Consider the following 18,502-nt stretch of genomic DNA (forward strand, 5'->3'; position numbering starts at 1 on the left):
TCAGACAGCAAAGTTGACGTCGGACCGGTACGTCTGCCCGGGCTGCCACCCAGCGGGGATCACGTTGTTGGCAACCAGGGTCTTGCCGGAGTCAAGAGAGGTGAGCTTGATCGAGAATGGGGCGCGCAGCTGGCCCGCGCCATCCAGCTTCCAAATCGCGCCCCACGACTGTTGCATCGGAAGCCAAGAGTCAGAGTCTAGAGCCTGCTTCAGGTTGACGGCGCCGAGCTCGCCATCCCCATTCGCGTACTCAATTAGCGCAGCGAAATAGTAGGGGTTCGAGCCGGAGTCAACGTGGAATGCCACCTTCACGCCGGGGAACTTGCACTTTACTCTGATTGACATTGTAAATATGTGCACATAAATAGACTTTTAATAAGCAAGTTAGACTATTTGCTGATTAGTATAAGTCTGGTGAAAGCAAAGTTTCTCGTTAATTTAAAGCACTTTTTCAATGCGTTTTATCTTCCTTTTTCCTCTGCTGCGTCTGTTAAAATTGGAATTCACTCGAAAGGATCCATAGAGAAAGGATCAACCGTACGGACTTTTTGTATTGAATTTGCAGCACCCCAGCGTTGCGAAGTTCATCGGCCTTGCCAGAGCTCGCCATGGCTCCAAAAGCCGTGCCGCTCAAATCGAAGTGAGCAGATTCAGCAACACAAGGGCCACCAGGGCATTCATCAGTTATAACGACCGTCACTGGGTTCCCAGAACAAGCCGCGTTTTCGGTGCATTTCACCTGAAATTTAATCAACAAGAGCTCAAAAGACTGCACTTCCTAACTACTACTAAATAATCTGTTTGAATAGGACAATATGTACCGAGTCAAATAATCTGTTTAAATACGAAGAAGTCAAGCTACTTTTAATGGAAGTCTAGAAAGCTTGCCGCAGTAGATGTTTTCATGAATTCTATTCCACGATTGTTAATTTAGGAAAATCATATCTCGTGAACATATATTAACTTTGTCTGTGGCAAATTTTCTCCGATGACGGCGAATATAAAAATAATTCGAGAAACACTTTTCTAGCAAGAGAGAAACCTGGTAACAAGCTCCACATCCTTTGCCTGATTTGAAAAGAGAAGGCCCTCCTGCGGACACCATTGAAGCGAATGGAGCTTGGGCGACCCCACTCCCATACCCACATGCACCACCTACGTACAAAATATCATACGAAGCATATTATATATAAAATATTACATATGCATGTATAAATATATATGTATATTTGCAGATCAGGTGAAGTGTGTAATTACTAGAGTAGTATTGTCTAGCGTTGTACTTGATTCCAGTTCGACCTCTAAATCTATATGTGTTTGGTACAAAGCCAAAATCAATCACGATTAGGTGATTGACCTAAGCTACTCATATGTCCGAACCGATTTATACTCAAAAGACTTGATAAGTCAAAATTACTGAAAGGCGTGTCATGAGACCAACGGTGATTGCGTAAAAAGATCTTTACTCCAAGTGAATTGACCATATAAAAATATAATGTCATTCCATTACCATCGCTTCCAGCGCCATTGGGACTCCCGTACCACGTCGCACCTGCCGGCGACCAATCACCGTTGGACTGAACCTTCGAGATGTTAAGCGATTTGGGTTTGAAGCAATGAGACGAGTTTATGAGGAGAGAAAGCAGAAGGGCGAGAGGGAAGCAAATCGATGGAGATTGAAGAAGCGCCATGTGATTCCTGAGACACTTTGGTTAGGAGTTTGATTTCTTGCACTCAATTTGGGAGCACAATGGGCGGGTTTTTATAGTCAAATTGAGAGCACAAAATTTGATAACTCTATAAAAATAGAGTTATTTTGTAGGTAACAATTAATGCAATATTTATGAGAAAATATTTGGATTTCCTTCTAATTATTCGAATTTTTCTTATTTATGTAAAATAATATGGAAAAGATAAGGAAACGATGGGTAGATATCAGGAATTCAAATAAAAAAAGCAATGGAAGATGGATATCAAATTAGGAAATTCTTGATTTCGTTTCCTAATGTTATCTGTAAGCGTTGGAAGATAGATATCTGGGATATATCTTTTGAAGAGGAGAACATTAAGAGTCGAGGGAGAAGCTAGGTTTTTGTTAGATCGTTTTTATTGTTCTAAGAGTTTTCAAGTATTTCGAAGAGAATACAAAAGTGGTGATAGAATTCTTGCTCTTTGATTCAAGATGTTGGGTTTGATTTATATTTTTATTTATTATTCTACTATGTTCTAATTTTCTTTTGTTAGGCTACGATGTACCATAACCATAATGATGTGAATTTTATGATTTTTATGTTTTACAATTGATTTCATTTATGTGAGTTATATTTTTATTGTGCGTAATGCATTTGAATGATTGGCCACCACTTGAATGATTTGATGTGCATGTTTGTGACTGAAAAGTGATAATATGTAATTACTCATTATAATATATAACAATGAATTAAACATAGATAGAGATATACTGTGTTATTTGTGTAGCTTTCGGCGATAAAATGATCCAAAAACTCATTGTAAATCGGGAATATTCATAGTTTTTAATGCATTCATGTTTATTTTAATTCACATAGAGATATAGTGGATTAATAAACTGAGTATGTTTGATATACCTAGAGATAGGATAGTAAATAGATTAGGAAATTCCGCTATCACATGTTTAATATCATTATTGTATTCACAACAATCTGAAATTCATATCTAGTGGTTATGGTGAAATCGGATACTCTAACATATTTATCTGATTAATTTACTGCATTTAGTCTAAAAATTTTATTATTAATTTATTCTTAATTGTATTTTGATTTATTAGATAAATTTTAGAATTAGTCTATTTTAGTATTTAATTGGTTTATTAATCACCGATCTCCGTGGGACGATATTTTTTTCTCATTATTATATTACTTGTTTGACACGTGTACTTGCGTTTAGAATTTTACGAACAAGTTTTTGGCACCGTTGCTGGTGACCAATCACCGTTGGACTGAACCTTTGAGATGTTAAGCGATTTGGGTTTGAAGCAGTGAGATGAGTTTATGAGGAGAGAAAGGAGAAGGGCGAGAGGGAAGCAAATTGATGGAGATTGAAGGAGCGCCATGTGATTCTCGAGACACTTTGGTTAGGAGTTTGATTTCTTGCACTCTATTTGGGAGCACAACGGGCGGGTTTTTATAGTCAAATTGAGAACACAAAATTCCACTAAATCGGAGTCCTTGTCGTCATTGGAGAATTTTTGGCGATAGTTTTTGCCATTATTTATTGTTATTTTATATGGTTTGCTCGCACTATAACTTTTATTGCAAGCTGAATAACCCAACGCAATGATCTCCATAACTACATCGGCAATGGATCGTGGGACGTTTTGATGTAGAACAACATGTAAATGTCTTTATGAAAATATTAGAATGTCATAAGAGCATACAATCCCACAAATCCGAAATGTCACAGATTTCAAATGCATTTTACAAATTTTCTAGTTGTGTTTTGATAACTTTCCCTTTATCAATATATTCTTCTTAATTTTGTTATTCGATTTCAGTTACTTGATTATTTTCTAGATGGTGACCTCCCTATAAATAAGCGTCTAAAATATTGTAATATGCACCTCATTATTTAAAATAAATGCTATCTTTTGGAATTATTTTCAAGCATAACTTCATTTGCGTCAGTATGGATTCATGCAGATTTTACGGCAAATAAAGAATTAACAACAACGATCTGTACGGAGATTTTCGTGAGGGTCAACGGAAACAGTTTGGATATCGCACGTATGCGTGCGCATCTCTCAGTACTTCCAAAAGCATTGATCAATCGACATCTACGAATGTCTTTAAGCTAACTGCAATTACTTTATACCATTCTAGCTCCTCTTTTTCTTTGAGATTAGAGAACCAGGCATGCTTCTTAGGCTGGGAGAAGGTTTATCAAAATATGGCAAGAGGCACTTCCGGCTCCATTGAGAGTGCTAGTATGAACAAAATAAAGGAGTTAGGGAAGAGAATAAGAACACGAGATTTATAGTGGTTCGGCTTAATCCAAGCCTACGTCCACTCTCCCACGATAACAGCCTTCTTGGCTGGATTCCACTATGCAATCAACAAGAGATTACAACTCCGAGTGCAAACACTTAGTAGTAGATCACACTATCTCACTAAGTCACTCTCTTGGTATTTCTCTCACGATTACAAACGTTTAAGCTCTCAAGAGACAAGTATATGATCTAAAGTCGCTTAGACTTTGGAATTATAAATTCTACGCTCCGTCTCTTACTTGCTCATCGGTCCATGATCTCCTTAAATACTCCTCCACTTCCAAACTACCGTTGGATAGCATCCCGAGAATCGTCTTCCAATATACCCATTGGACAGCTCTCGTATCTTAGAAGATTTGGTAGCCGTTGAGTGACAAAGGTAAAATCCCAAATTGATTCCGATCGCCCATACAAACGAAATCTTGGTTTCCATAAGTAAAGCTTCTTCGTATAGAAAGATCTTGTCTTCAATCAAATCAATCTTGATGTGGAATCCAAACCAGATCACTAGCCGTTGTATGATTGGGCTTGAGTTACGATTCATCGAATCTGGATGTAAAGTCTGAGTCTTGAGACTTTACGATATGAGTCTTGAGACTTTACAACCTGGGTCTTTAGACTTTAAGGTCTGTACCCAGTTCAGCTTCAGCATAGAGTCTATCTTCTGGTTCATCATTCACGTTCAATCTGGAATTAGTCAGAGTTGACAGACTTCTAAGGTAGAACAGACTTTGATACTAAAGTCTGGCGGTCTTCAGACTTTGAGTCTCGAGTCTGGCAGTCTTCAGACTTTGAGTCTCGAGTCTGGCAGTCTTCAGACTTTGAGTCTTGAGTCTCGGCGTCTTCGAGACTTTGATAATATCCTTTACATGTTCTATTATCTGCATGGTCTATTACTCAACCATCAAACATGTTAGTAGCCTTTGATTTATTTTGTCATCTTCAAAACATCATAAGGGATTTCCCTAACATCCATAACATAATTCCACGTATATAGAAAATATAATTTGGAACATTTAATCTTAGTCTTTTTTTAATTTTCATGCCGTCAAAATCTTACATGACTATGGGGAGTAAGATATAAGAAAAAAATTCATCTATCTTTATACTATTTGCATAACATTATCAAAGAGATTTTTTTATCAAACTGGTACCCTTGCGCGTTATTGGGTGGCTAAGTGTAATTTAGCCTGGCAAAACAAATGCTGGGTTGATAATATTGCTTGGGTTACCAAACATCTTGCTGACAATAGTTTCCACCAATCCTTGGGTTGCTTCACTTTTGGAGCTTTATGCTATCTTATTTGGAAGGAACATAATGAGATTATCTTTCGCAACGGCTCCCTTTTCCTGCCAGCGTTGAAGATGTGTCTTCATAAGGCGATTAAGGATAAAGCCTTATCCTTCAATCATGTCCTGACATTCCTCGGAGTAGAAGACTATAACAAAGTTGGGAATTGCCATCGTCAATCTTTGAGTGATTGTGTTCTTCCCTTTCTTGTTGTTATTTTGCCTCCTAAAGGTTGTTTGACTCTTTTTTATTGTGGTACCACGGCATCCCTACACTCTCTTAAATCCTTTGTCTTTTGGGTGTTTGTTTTGTTGGTGCCGGGCTTCCTCTCTTTGTATATTCATTTGGCAAAATCTATATTATACTTACCTTTATCAAAAAAAATAAAATAAATAACAAACAAAACAAAATTGACGCATTTAGGGATTTCGAGCTCAAAAGCTAGAATTGATTTTTTAAAATCCCACAAAGTGCGTGTAAACTACTCTAGGGCAAGGCCACTTTGCACAAGCCACATGTTTAGATTTAACTTATTCATGGGGCATACAAAGTGTTCGGTTGGCCTCTAGGTTGTTAGGCTCGTATTCTCTCTCTCTAACCATAATTCTAGGATTACCAAAACCAAACTAAAGTTGTCCAATTCTTTGACACAAGAAACTGTTACCCTTAGAATTTTCTGTTGGAAGCTCTCTCTCTCTCTCTCTCTAGGATTACCAAAACCAAACTAAAGTTGTCCAATTCTTTGACACAAGAAACTGTTACCCTTAGAATTTTCTGTTGGAAGGTCTAGGTCCACCGTCCAACTTTATCATTGAGAAGCACAGCCACAACTGCAAATCAAGAATTTAGGCATAGTTGGTCTCTTTTTTTTTTTTATGTATTATATGCAATGTTGAGGAACCAGTAGGTTAATAATTACGATGTAACTGTTAGAATACAGAAAATAAAAAGTATATATAGGGAAAAACACAATCTTATCTATAAGAATGAGGTGGTCATGAACCGACCTATGTATGTTTACGGAATTTTTCTTAATGCGATTGAAACTTGCGCACATGTACCTTGACAAGACCATGAACGAAATTGTTTATTGTAAAAAAATTTGGAGGTGATAGAGCGGAAATCTCTCTGATTGGACATCCAATATCCTCACGTTTGTCTAGGCATATGAATTTTTGGGGTTCATCCTAGCGGCTAAGGCCCAGTTTGTTTAAATCTGTTTCTGTTCCCTAGAACACAAAATTTTGTTCTTTTGTTCCGAGCAACAAAAAAAAGAATAGAAACGCATTTGTTTACACTTTTGTTCATGGGAACAGAAACAAAAAGTAGAAAAAAACTTATTTCTTGTTCTTGGGACAATTCCAAGAAACACTATTTTTTTCTCATTTTTCTTTGGTGGTGACTCGCCGAGCGTCGCCAACCCTCGGTGAGGCTAGGCCTCACCTTGGCTAAGCGAGCTTGAGCTCGCCCCCATTTGGCGAGGCCGAGCCTTGTCGGTGGCTAGGCGAGCTTGGCCTCGCCGGATCTGGGCCAACTTGAGCTCGCCCAACCAAGGCGAGGTCGACCTTGTGCCAGCCCGGCGAGGCTCGGCCTTGCGTGGTTGGGCGAGCTCAAGCTCGCCCCGGATTCGGCGAGGCCAAGCTCGCCCAATCACCGACGAGGTGTCACTTGGCGGTGGCTTAGTGAGGCCAAGCCTCACCGGTGGCTGGCGAGGCCAAGCCTCACCGGTGGCTGGGCGAGGCCAAGCCTCACCGGTGGCCGGGCGAGGCCGTCGGCCCTCGTTGGCCGCGCCGGCCATGGGCGAGGCCAAGACCAGCCACAAGGAAGAAAAAAGAAAAAAGGAAAAATTAAAAAATTAAAAATTAAAAGAAACAAAAGATTATACAAGTTTACCAAACGCGTTTCTATTATCTTTCTATTCCAAGAGCATAAATTTTCTACAGTTACCAAAAGTTGTTCTTTCTTGTTAAAAAAATTGTTCCAGGGAATAGAAATAGCTATTTCTATTCCCCGAACAATTTTTGAACAAAAACGTTACCAAACGTGCCATAAGTGTAAAAAAGCAATTATCCACCTGAATAAATATCGTTCCTTGCAATAGAGACTGCTTCGTTTATATTAATGTCCAATGTCCTCGAGCAGACAATCAAAGTTGACATTTTACCAACAATTTCTTTTTTCGCCAACACGTTCCTCCAATTGATTGATTAAGACAAAGTAGGCACACATGTTCTAGGGGAAAAGAGATTAGTTCTCGAATATTAATTGATCAAGTTACTATATACATTCAAAGGTGAATATAAGGGTCAAGGGTTAAATTCGATAATCTCCTAAGCTGAAATGTCCGGTCATGGTGTCGATAATATATGTATTTAACAAGAATTGTGAGGTTGATATAGTATATTGTGAGAATTAACTCATTAATGTATGATTGTATCTGAATTAAATAAATAAATAAAAACAGTAAGAAGAGAAGCAAGTTATTCCATGCCGCACATACATACTCCCACAAAATCAAGCGATCCTGTCGCGAATGACTTGATGTAGAGTCATCTAGGGTTTCTACGAGTCACCAGCATTTAAGGACTGCCTGCGGCATCCAGCAGAGACAAAAACAGGGCAAACCCTCGTCACGAAAGCGAGACATGTTCGTTGATGCAGCCGTTAATGGAGGTTATGGGCCGTTGAAGATCGTCCTCGCACCATCACTTCAGGTTTAATTTATCAATTTCCGCTCGACCTTTTTCGAGAAAAAGAGCGACTCCCGCTACGCAATGAGTGGTGAGAATTAGGTTCCTTTTTTTTTTTTTGTCGGTGAATTAGGGTTCCTTCGCAGGCTGAATTTGTGGGCATCGTTTAACCTGTCGATGACAAAAAAGCTCAGATCCGGAGCATCTACGCTCGTTTTGTCTTAATTGGAGGTTGTCCAATTTTTTTGCCTTTTAAATCAACAAACTTGGATCTCGTCTTGTCGAGTTTTCTCTCTACCAGCTGGGTAGAGTTCTTCTTCTTTTAAACCCTTTTCTTCCTCAGTCTCAACCCTTCTGTCGTAGCCATGAAAGCCTCCTCTCTTCATCATCTACTTCGTCTCTTGATTCTACTGCTCCGCACAGTGTACCCACATTCCACCTCTTAACCCAGCTTTTTCCTCAGTTTTTCTTTTGCCAAATTTCTTTCCTTCTGCCTTACGGGATCCTCGGATTTTGTTCTGCATGTCGCCATTTTCTTCATTTATGACCTCAGTCTTTTAAGCCGAAATCCTCACTCTGGTAATGGCTAGCGATGGCGATCCTGATGCATCTCGAGTTGCTGCCCTCTGTCAACGATTGGGTAGATTATGTTCTGAACAACAAATTGAAGAATTGCATGTTGAGCCCGCACCTGAAGCTGTCGAGGAGTGCAAGTTAACGTTAATTGGTAAAATCCCTTCCAATATTTCTTTCAATTTTCAAGCTTTTCAATCGGTCTTGAAGAGGGCATGGAGGTCGGAGCAAGTTGATATTCTGCAGAGGGAAGCGGGAATTTATTTAGCCAAATTCAGGTCTCAATCAGAAAAATAGAGAATTCTAGAAACTGGACCTTGGCAATTCTCGGGACATCTTATTAATTTTAAACCTTGGATTGCAAACACCCCTCTACACTGTTATGATTTCTCTACCTATGAGTTCTGGGTCCAGGTGGTCGGTCTACCCTTAGAATGTTGTACAGATGACATGATTCGCAAGGCAGTTAGTACTGTAGGTAAAGTTCTGCAACTGAAGTCTGATTTTGTAACTGGTTCCACCCTGAGAGCAAGCCGTGCAAGAGTCGAGTTGGCCTTATTAGAACCTTTGAAGGTAGGTAGATTAATCAAATTCAAAAATCAAACTCTTTGGCTGGATTTCAGGTATGAAAGGTTACCTCACTACTGTTACTCGTGTGGCCGATTGGGACATTATATCGACTCAGCCCGCGCACTACTTTTGAGGAGAATATGATGGCTAACTCTGGAAAAACTCCTTATGGACCCTGGTTAAAAGCCGAAGTTCAGCAATATAGCCCTTATTGGAAATTCTATTATGATCGATTAGATGTGGAGGAGGATTGGGAGGAAACCATACCTGAAACGCCTCCCACCAATGCTCAACCTCTCCCCCTTCTACCACCACTTGCCCCCAAAGTAACCGTTCCTCCTCAGCAGGCTATTTCTATCATACCAAGGGATTGCAGTGCTATACCAGGCTCTGTTCCTTTGACTCGCCACAATATGACTACTGCTCTAATTCCTGCTGAAGAGAAGCTCAAAGGAGTGCAAGTGCAGTCCTCAGTTCCTCATGCCAAGAAAGGAAAAAGCGTTCGTCAGAGTATTAAAATTGGCCCTGCTAAGAAACCAAGAGGCTATACTCCGTATGACATACCTGGAGTTAATACGGCAGATTATGATGATTCTCTATTGTTAGATACGCCAATCTTAGAGGTGGTGAAGATGGCTCGTGGGCGACAGTGGCGGCCCTAAACAACCACCCGTTCAAAGATGAAACTTATCAGTTGGAACTGTCAGGGTTTGGGCAATCCCCTGACAGTCCAAGCTTTAAAAGCCCTGGTGGCTAAAGAAAAGCCCGACCTCTTATTTTTTATGGAAACGAAGAATGGCGATGATGTTTTGTTTCGCCTGAAACGTACCGTGCATTTTTTGCACCTTCAGGTGTTCAGTCTTGTCGGTTTAGCAGGTGGTTTGGCCCTTTTTTGGAATGACGGCTTGCGGTTGACATATATCACCTCCACTCCTCATCTTTTTGACTTTATCTGTCAGAAAATTTCGGAGGGTAGAACCATGAGGATCACTTGTCTTCATGCCCCTGCTATTTTTCAAGAGCGTCAGTATATTTGGCAGACTTTGTGGCAATTTAGCAGTTATAATGTCTTACCTTGGGTTTGCATAGGTGATTTTAATGAAATTCTTAATTGTTGGGAGAAGATGGGATTTAGGCCTGCTGACTCTTACTGTATGTCTTCATTCCGAGATGTTCTCAATGATTGCTGCTTGTTAGTTCTTCCCACTCATGGCTATGCTTTCACATGGTCGAACAACCGAGATGGGGATGCTTTAGTGAAGGAGCGTCTCGACAGGGCTTTAAGTAATACTGAATGGCGCGTCACTTTCCCTAATGCACAAGTGTTTGCTCTTCATGCCGTAGGATCGATCACAATCCAATTGTGTTAGATACTATACCCCGTGTGTTCGAAGACAGAGGCGTTTTACCTTTGAAGCTTTCTGGAATCAGGATGCTGAATGTCGATCAGTCATTGACAACTCCTGGCACTCTGTTTCGATGCAAGATTCCCCTCTCTCGACTAAGCTTCGAGTAGTCACTGCTACTTTATCCCGTTGGAGTCGTAAAAAATTCTCGCATAACAGGCAACGAGTAATAGAATTAGAGCATCAGTTGGAAATTTTGACAAATCAGCATGATACTTCCTCGAACCAATCACGGGCACGAACTTTAAAAGAGGAGCTTCACAAAGTTTGGCAGAGGGAAGAACAATTTTGGGCGATGCGTTCTCGGATAAATTGGTTAAAATGGGGAGATCGCAACACTAGATTCTTTCATGCTACCACAATCCAACGACAACAATGAAATAGTATTAATTTGTTACGTGATGAAAGTCGATATGGGTTAGGGATCCCGGAAAGCTCAAGGACATGACTACCAATTACTTTTCACAGCTCTATACCACTTCCCCCGTTATAAACAGATTTTAGAGCAGTGTCCGCAAGTGGTCAATACATATATGAATGAAACTCTAATAGCACAGGTGACACTTGAAGAAGTTAAAGAAGCTACATTTCAATTAGGTGCCTCAAAAGCCCCAGGTCCGGATGGATTGAACGGATTATTTTATCAATCTCATTAGGATGTTCTTAAAGTGGATATTTTTCGGGCTGTCCAGCGAGCTTGTTTAATTCTCTCCTTACCTTCCGAGTTAAATAGAACTGCTATTACTTTGATTCCTAAAACCCTAAACCTAGAAAACTTAGATCAATATCGCCCCATTAGCTTGTGCAACTATGCTTATAAGATTATATCTAAAGTGCTTGCTAACAGGTTGAAACCTCTGCTGCCAACCTTAATTTCTGAGGAACAATGTGCATTTGTTGCTGGAAGACAGATTCAAGACAATGTTCTCTTAGTCCAGGAAGTTATTCATCAGCTTAAGTCAAGAAGAAGGAAGCGTCATTTTCATGATGTTCTTAAATTGGATATGCAGAAAGCGTATGACCGTGTTGAATGTGATTTTCTCCAGGATTATTTACTCAGATTAGGATTCCATTCTCACTGGGTCAGATTAGTTATGCAGTGCATCTCAACAACAATATTATGCGTCAAAATGAATGGGGAGTATTTGCAGAATTTTCATCCCACAAGAGGGCTTCGACAGGGAGATCCTTTATCCCCTTATCTGTTTATTCTCATTGCCAATCTATTATCCTTTCTAATCCATAATGCTATTGACATGGGCTTTCTCAAAGGAATTAAGTTGAATCAATGGTGTCCTACATTATCACATCTCTTTTTGCCGATGATGCCGTGTTTTTTCTTGATGGTACATTGATGGAATGCCAGAATCTTTCTAACCTATCAAACCAGTATTGTCTGGCCACTAGACAAACTATTAATCGCAATAAATCTGGAATTTTCTTCAGCCCATCTTGTCCTATCTCTCTACAGAAAACTTGGCTCACGAATTAAGGGTACCTGTTTTACGTAGATGTGGTAAGTATTTAGGAATGCCTACCGATTGGGGACGCTCTAAAAGGATATGTTTTCTTGGCTTATGAGTAGAATTCAGTCAAAATTGGAGGGATGGAAGGAGAAACTCATATCCAAGGGTGGGAAGGAAGTTTTGCTTAAGACCGTGATTCAAGCTATTCCCCAATATGCCATGTCTGTTTTCAAGATTCCTATTTCACTATGCAAAGCTATAGAATAGCATATGGCTAAATTCTGGTGGAACAATGATACAAGCAAGTCTCGGGATTCATTGGCGAGTTGGAAGGGGCTGCAAAACAAAAGGAAGTGGGAGGTTTAGGCTTTAGAGATTTGATCAGCTTTAACAAAGCCATGCTTGGTAAGCAAGCATAGCACCTTCCTCAACAGCCTTTATCTTTATGGGGGAAGTTTTTTAAAGGTTTATATTTTCATTCCTCATCTTTTTTTAAAGCCGTCAAGGGCTCTTGCCCATCTTGGGGTTGGCAGAGTCTCTTGAGTGGGAGGGAAGCCATTATAACCAACGTACGTTGGTCAGTTGGGGATGGAAAATCAATTAAGATTTGAGAAGACAGATGGCTACCCATGGGCATTCTAGGTGGACCCAAGGTCCAAGAAGAACCCTACTAGTAGCCGATCTTATTGATCGTCTACCAAGCACTGAAGACAAAGTTACTGCACAAATTTTTCAACTTGCCAATCATACAACAAATCACGACATTCCAGATTAGACCTACCTTCACCATAGATGCACTCATATGGACAGCTACTAATTCAAAGCGCATATACGGTAAAATCTGCATATCACTCAATCACACGACAAAGAGGTATTTCAACTATTGGTGCTTCTACATCATATCAAACTCCTACCTGGTTTTGGCGCAAATCGTGGAAGATGCCCACTGCTCCAAAGATCCGAATCTTTCTTCGGTCCATTTGCAAAGAATCGCTAGCGACGAGAGACAACTTGCGTCGTCGACACATTATTGATAGCCCTTGTTGCTCACTGTAAAAAAATTGTCCCGTAAATGTTAGAACATCTTTTCTTACTCGTCAGGATTCATTGGGTGTGGTCTCACCCCCAAATCGGTATTCTCATCTCTCCCAACAACATCCAGCGTCTGGACTCATGGATTGTGTCCACTATTGGGAACCATAACCGATTACACATCTCATGGATTGGGTCGCGCCTGATAAGGCCGTAATCTACCACCATTAAAGGTCGCGCCCATTGGGCCGTAATTTGCTACCTAAAGATAGGTCATGTCCTTCGGGATTGTAATTTGTTGCCAAGAAATTTGGTAGTATATGCTCGTGAAGTCGTGAGTACAATTTGAGACTAAATAAGGGAAACGACTGGGAATGGTCGAATTGACATGAAATCGACTAGGCCGATGGATCGAGATATTGATCCGTGATGTAATTGCTTAGGTGCCTATTGAATTGTGTTAATATGCAGGTGGAATTCGAGGCCAAGGTAAGTCCTCCACCCGTGCGTGTATAAGCAGCCCGGTTAGCGTATTGGTTTCCTAATCGAGTCTTAGTGGGGTAGAACTTGCTGATACATAGTCTCATCCCGGTTGTGGGACATCAATTCAGGCCCGTAGATGAGCCTATGAAGAAGGAACCAGAAGAGGACGATGAGCCGATAAAAGATGAAGAGCTTGAAGGATGTGAGCTTAGTGAAGAAGAGTCAGAAGAGGATCAGGATGATCCTGAGTACGACCCGGATGAGAACTGAGATCCTATCCTCTTTTCTGAATCATGTCTAAATGTGAATAGTGTGACTAGAATGTTATGAATAGTCTTGTGAATAGACTTTGAGTTATGCCATGTATAAAGGTTTGGTCAAGGATTTCAATATAAGAAATATGGTCTTACTTTTCTATCACATTGTTTTATTGTCTCGGGATTTATAACTGTTTCCGCATGTGCTTAATAAACGAAATGGTCGGCGATACTTAGTGATGGGATATTGCATTATAAAATCGACCAAGTAGAAGGATGTGTGCGTGCCCGAGGATGGGGGCGTGACATCCCCTATTTGTGGTATCAGAGCAAAGTTCAAGATTGAAGTGATAAGGAGCGATGAGTCATGGGATAGTAGTAAGAAAGACCTTTAAATTCATGCCGGTGCATGTCTGTGGTAGCTGAATGCTAGAATTGTTTGTTATTTGGGTCACTCTGTTTCTAATTCGTGGTGGAATTGGAAGCATGCTCTAGTAGATAAAGCTGAGCCATGAGTGACCAGGAGCCGAGGACTCCTGTAAAGAGGCCTGGTAGGGCCGTGACTCGGGGCAGAACGCCAACCAGGGTCGGTGCCCGAGGAGGTCGTGGTAAAGCGCCAGTTGTGGCTAGCGCTAGTGGCGAAGCACCACCTCCTGTTGGTGCTGGGGTAGAAGCCCCTGGTGATCCCAGATTTGATGGGATCATGCGTGTATTGGAAGCAATGGGTACAAGGTTAGATAAGCAAGCCACTACTGTTGAAGTCGCTGCCCAAGCCGCTGCAACTGCCACTGCTGCCGCAGCCACTGGAGTCGCCCCTGCTGCCGCACCTGCAATCGCACCTACTGTTGCTCCAGCCGTTGTGAATGTTGAAGGTCCACCGGGGATAGTGGTTGCTGCAAGACCAATCCATAAGCTAGTGGAGCATTTCCTAAGGCTAAATCCACCGTTGTTGTCACGCCCCGAACCTCGAGCGCGCCAACATCCCACCATGGTCATGCAAATGCGACATTCCCAGGTAGTGTCGCCGACCCCATTCATTTATTATTGCGCAAGCGAACGTATTATAAAACCCCGACAATGAAATACGGGATAGAAAAGCAGAAGCAAAACCACAACATATCACTTTCATAATTCAACGGAATTACAAACGAAGCCTACGTACCCAAAAGTCTACAAAAGACCGGCCCTTAAAAAGGAACTGCCCTACGACCTACAAGTCGGACACATTCTCCAATCCTTATGACTTCACCTCTCGCAACTCCTCAAAGCCAACCAAAGCTATCTCGGTCGCTCCGTCCACTGGGGACCTGAAATTTTAATCCCACAACCGGGATGAGACGATGTCTCGGCAAGTTCAACCCCTAAACCCCTATTAGAAAGAAAATACACCTGGTGGCCTAGCCACTTCACACGTAAGACTTACCTCGCCTCGGTTCCTTCCCCGCAGTTAGCGCAATTCAAATCACTCAATCACGTATAGTAAAAGAGGAACTTAAACAACCGGGAACGTATTCACTTTCATATAACCAACAACCGCGGGGTCCCGATTATAAGACTAAATCGTTATGACACGTCCCATTCCATGCCACACAATTCTGTCTCATAATCCGACACATCAACAACACTCAACGTGCATTCCAATTGTTATTCACTACCACACAAGGGCATAGCCTATTCGCAGTTCGGCTATCTACTGGCATATAGCCAGGCATCGCCTCCCCCCCATGGAGCGCGGCTTCGTCAGTACATCGACGGCGTTCCCGAAGGAGCATGGGCCCGTAATCAAATGCGACCCGCAACCACGCGTGGCATCCCATATAGGGCAAGTCCGGCTCAACAGCCCAGACGATTCCTCTTAGTTATCACACAGCCAAAGCATACTCGGCCCTGTGACACTTTATATTTCACTCAATGCTTCCACTTAAAATAGTGATCTCACCATTTTTCTTCATATTAAAAATACTCCAGAAATTACTCACGTGTGTGGGGACACGCTAATTTCGAATCAAAAAGCCAATATCTCACTTTTTCAAACCCCACTATTTAATATAATAATTAAAATCTAATTTTTGCATAAAAACCCGACACTTGGGTTTTTATGAATAAAATCTCTATTTACCACAATCAACACTCAATTTGCCACATCCATTCATCGAATTCAAATTCTAAATGCACAAAAGCAATCGCACGAAATTCGAGGAAATAAGGTTCCAAAATAATTTTCAGAATTTATTAAATAATTAAATTTATTCCGAAAATTAATTAAATAATAATATCCATATCTTTCACGATCCCCACTCAATTTATAATATCCAATCGTCAATTTCAAAATCCGATGGTAATGCGGCCAACCGGCACGAAATTCTGAGAATTTAGGGTCCGACAAAATTTTCGAATTTAATAAATAATTAAATTTATTCCGAAAATAATTAAATAGTAATATTTTAATAATTTCGAATAATAATATATTATTAAATTATTAAATAATTTCGAGATATTTAAATAAATCAAAAGTAAATTCCTTTATGTCACATCAATGTTTATATTAATATAAACACCCACTTAACTTTAAATTAAACACAATATAAGTTAATCAAGCACATTAATATAATCTACACTTAAATAAATTAAACTAACCACCTAATAACACTTAACATAAACTAAACACACCTAAAGCATCATTAACCCTCTAAGCGAGGTTTAGTGAGTTAAACTCACCGGATTAGCGAGCCGAGCGGACCAAAACGACGGGGACGATGCGAGGATCGACTTTCCTCAAAGCGGGCCGAGCATCCGGGCTCGGGAAGGCGGCCAAAACGGGCCAAACATGGGCTGCCATACCCATTTTTTGGTTGCTGATCGGGCCGAGAGGGAGCAGATCCGGCGCCGAAATGGGCGGAGGAACGGCTGTGGTAGCTCGTGCGGGCGAGGCGGCGCCTCGGCGGGTCTCCCGCGACCTTGGCGACGGCGAGCCGGCTCCGAACAGCAACCGGATGGAGGGCTAGAGGCGCGAGCCGAGGCGAAGCGGAGAGACGGGCTGGCCAACGAGCGGCGCGGCGACGCACCGTGGTGGCGGCGTAATGCGAGGCGAGGACGGCGACGAGCGGCGACGGCGGTCCGGCTGGCTGCAGCCAAGCTCGACACCTCCTCGATCTGCCGGGTTTTCAAGCGAAAACCGGAGGCGGAGAAGAGAAGAGAGAGGGCGACAAGTGGCGCGGCCGCGCGCCTTGCGGCGGCGACGACGAGCGGCGGAGGGGGCGTGCGACGGCGGTGAACGGCGGAGGCATGCGGCTTCTCCAACTTGCTGGTTGCTGGGTTTCGAAGAAGAAGGAGATGAAGAAGATGGAGAGGGTCAAGGAGTCGCACGGTAGAGAGGAAGAAGAGAGGGAGGAGAGAGAAGGAGTCGCACGGTAGAGAGGAAGAAGAGAGGGAGGAGAGAGAAGGAGGAGGGGGCCCTTTTTCTTTTCTTTTTCTCTTTCTTTTATTCAACCAAAAATGGCCCACCATGACCTAGGATGACATCACACTCCACTATCTCCCACAACCTCTTCCAATGGGTTCACTTGCAATTTCCGCCGGGGTCCAATTCTTTGAACAACAACTTCTTCAATTTCACTCGATTCTCTTCCAATTGAATTAAATTGAAGCCCATAAAATTAATCCAATGTCACCACGCTTCAATTCGATTATTTACTTGACCATAGAACTATCTTGATCTCAAAAATACCACCAAAAGAGGGCCTACCGATTTTCCGAACCAAATTAACCATACTCTGATTATTATGTCTGAAAAGCTCGGCTTGCATGAAAATCTTCCAAAGATGAGTCAATATTCCTAAAATGATTTGTGACACCCCTGCACTTCCAATTTCTGAATTCGATCTCAATTCCACGGTTAATTTCACTTTGGCACGATACTAGCGCAGCCCAACCTACCGGGTAGACTTTAGAAATTTTCATGCATTTGACATGTGGTTGATCATCTCAAGCCACGATGTACATCTCTGAAACATTGGCGACTTTCGGTTGTCGGGGTAATCTCAAGGTTTCAAATACGAACACAAAACCCAATCGACGTAAAGTTGGTCTAGTGCCGATCGACAAGAATTGTGCAATGGGTGGAATCACCCACACTCGATCGCATGCCTCCGTCGAGTCGACCTATCTCCGATCTCTAATCGATTTTTAATTATGCCGTAATGACCCTTGCGGATTAGCTCGGTTGAAATGTCGCTTCGATAAATATCTCGAGTCCGATGCATTAGAAATTCTTACAGCCTCACCCGATAGACTAGTTTCCACATGAGTGGCCGACTCAAGGAAAGGAACTATATGCGTGCCAACGAAATGCCCGTCTCAATTAATTGAAAATAGAATCGGAAAATCGGGATGTCACATTGTTCACCGAGACAAGATCCGAAGCTACTTATTCATGGATTCAGAAGCTCGAGAAGGCATTTGCACTGCTAATGTGCAACGAGACTGAGAAGGTAATGTTGGCAACTTACCAGCTGAAGGGAGTTGCGAACACTTGGTGGATGACTACTCGTGAAACGATCTTTCCAGAAGGCGCTGTTCAAGAGTGGAACACTTTTCGTGAAGCCTTCAATGACAAATATTTCTCCGAGACTGCCAGAAAGGTGAAGATAACAGAATTCCAACGTCTTCGCCAGGGTTCCCTAACTGTTGATGAATATGAAGCGAAGTTCG

The 18,502-nt window shown here is 41.7% G+C and overlaps 1 protein-coding gene across 1 annotated transcript; it reads right to left on the reverse strand.

Annotated features, from left to right (window-relative positions):
* Positions 1-1,706, reverse strand: LOC104444462 (putative expansin-B2). The gene is made up of 4 exons (XM_010058136.3): positions 1,511-1,706; positions 1,043-1,155; positions 546-739; positions 1-334 (listed from the first exon to the last, which is right to left on the reverse strand). Exons 1-4 carry the CDS (start codon positions 1,689-1,691, stop codon positions 1-3), a joined length of 822 nt encoding a protein of 273 aa, XP_010056438.2. The 5' UTR covers positions 1,692-1,706.
* Positions 1,707-18,502: the final 16,796 nt, after the last annotated feature.

Source organism: Eucalyptus grandis, chromosome 5 (genome assembly GCF_016545825.1).
Source record: "Eucalyptus grandis isolate ANBG69807.140 chromosome 5, ASM1654582v1, whole genome shotgun sequence".
In the NCBI taxonomy this organism is placed as follows: domain Eukaryota; kingdom Viridiplantae; phylum Streptophyta; class Magnoliopsida; order Myrtales; family Myrtaceae; genus Eucalyptus; species Eucalyptus grandis.

Bases quoted from the DNA above. Each gene is read 5' to 3' on its own strand.
- LOC104444462 (XM_010058136.3), bottom strand. From the start codon at position 1,691: ATGGCGCTTCTTCAATCTCCATCGATTTGCTTCCCTCTCGCCCTTCTG. The intron at 1,156-1,510 runs GTAATGGAATGA...TTTTGTACGTAG, and splicing joins CAATGGCGCTGGAAGCGATG to GTGGTGCATGTGGGTATGGG. The intron at 740-1,042 runs GTTTCTCTCTTG...ATTAAATTTCAG, and splicing joins GATGTGGAGCTTGTTACCAG to GTGAAATGCACCGAAAACGC.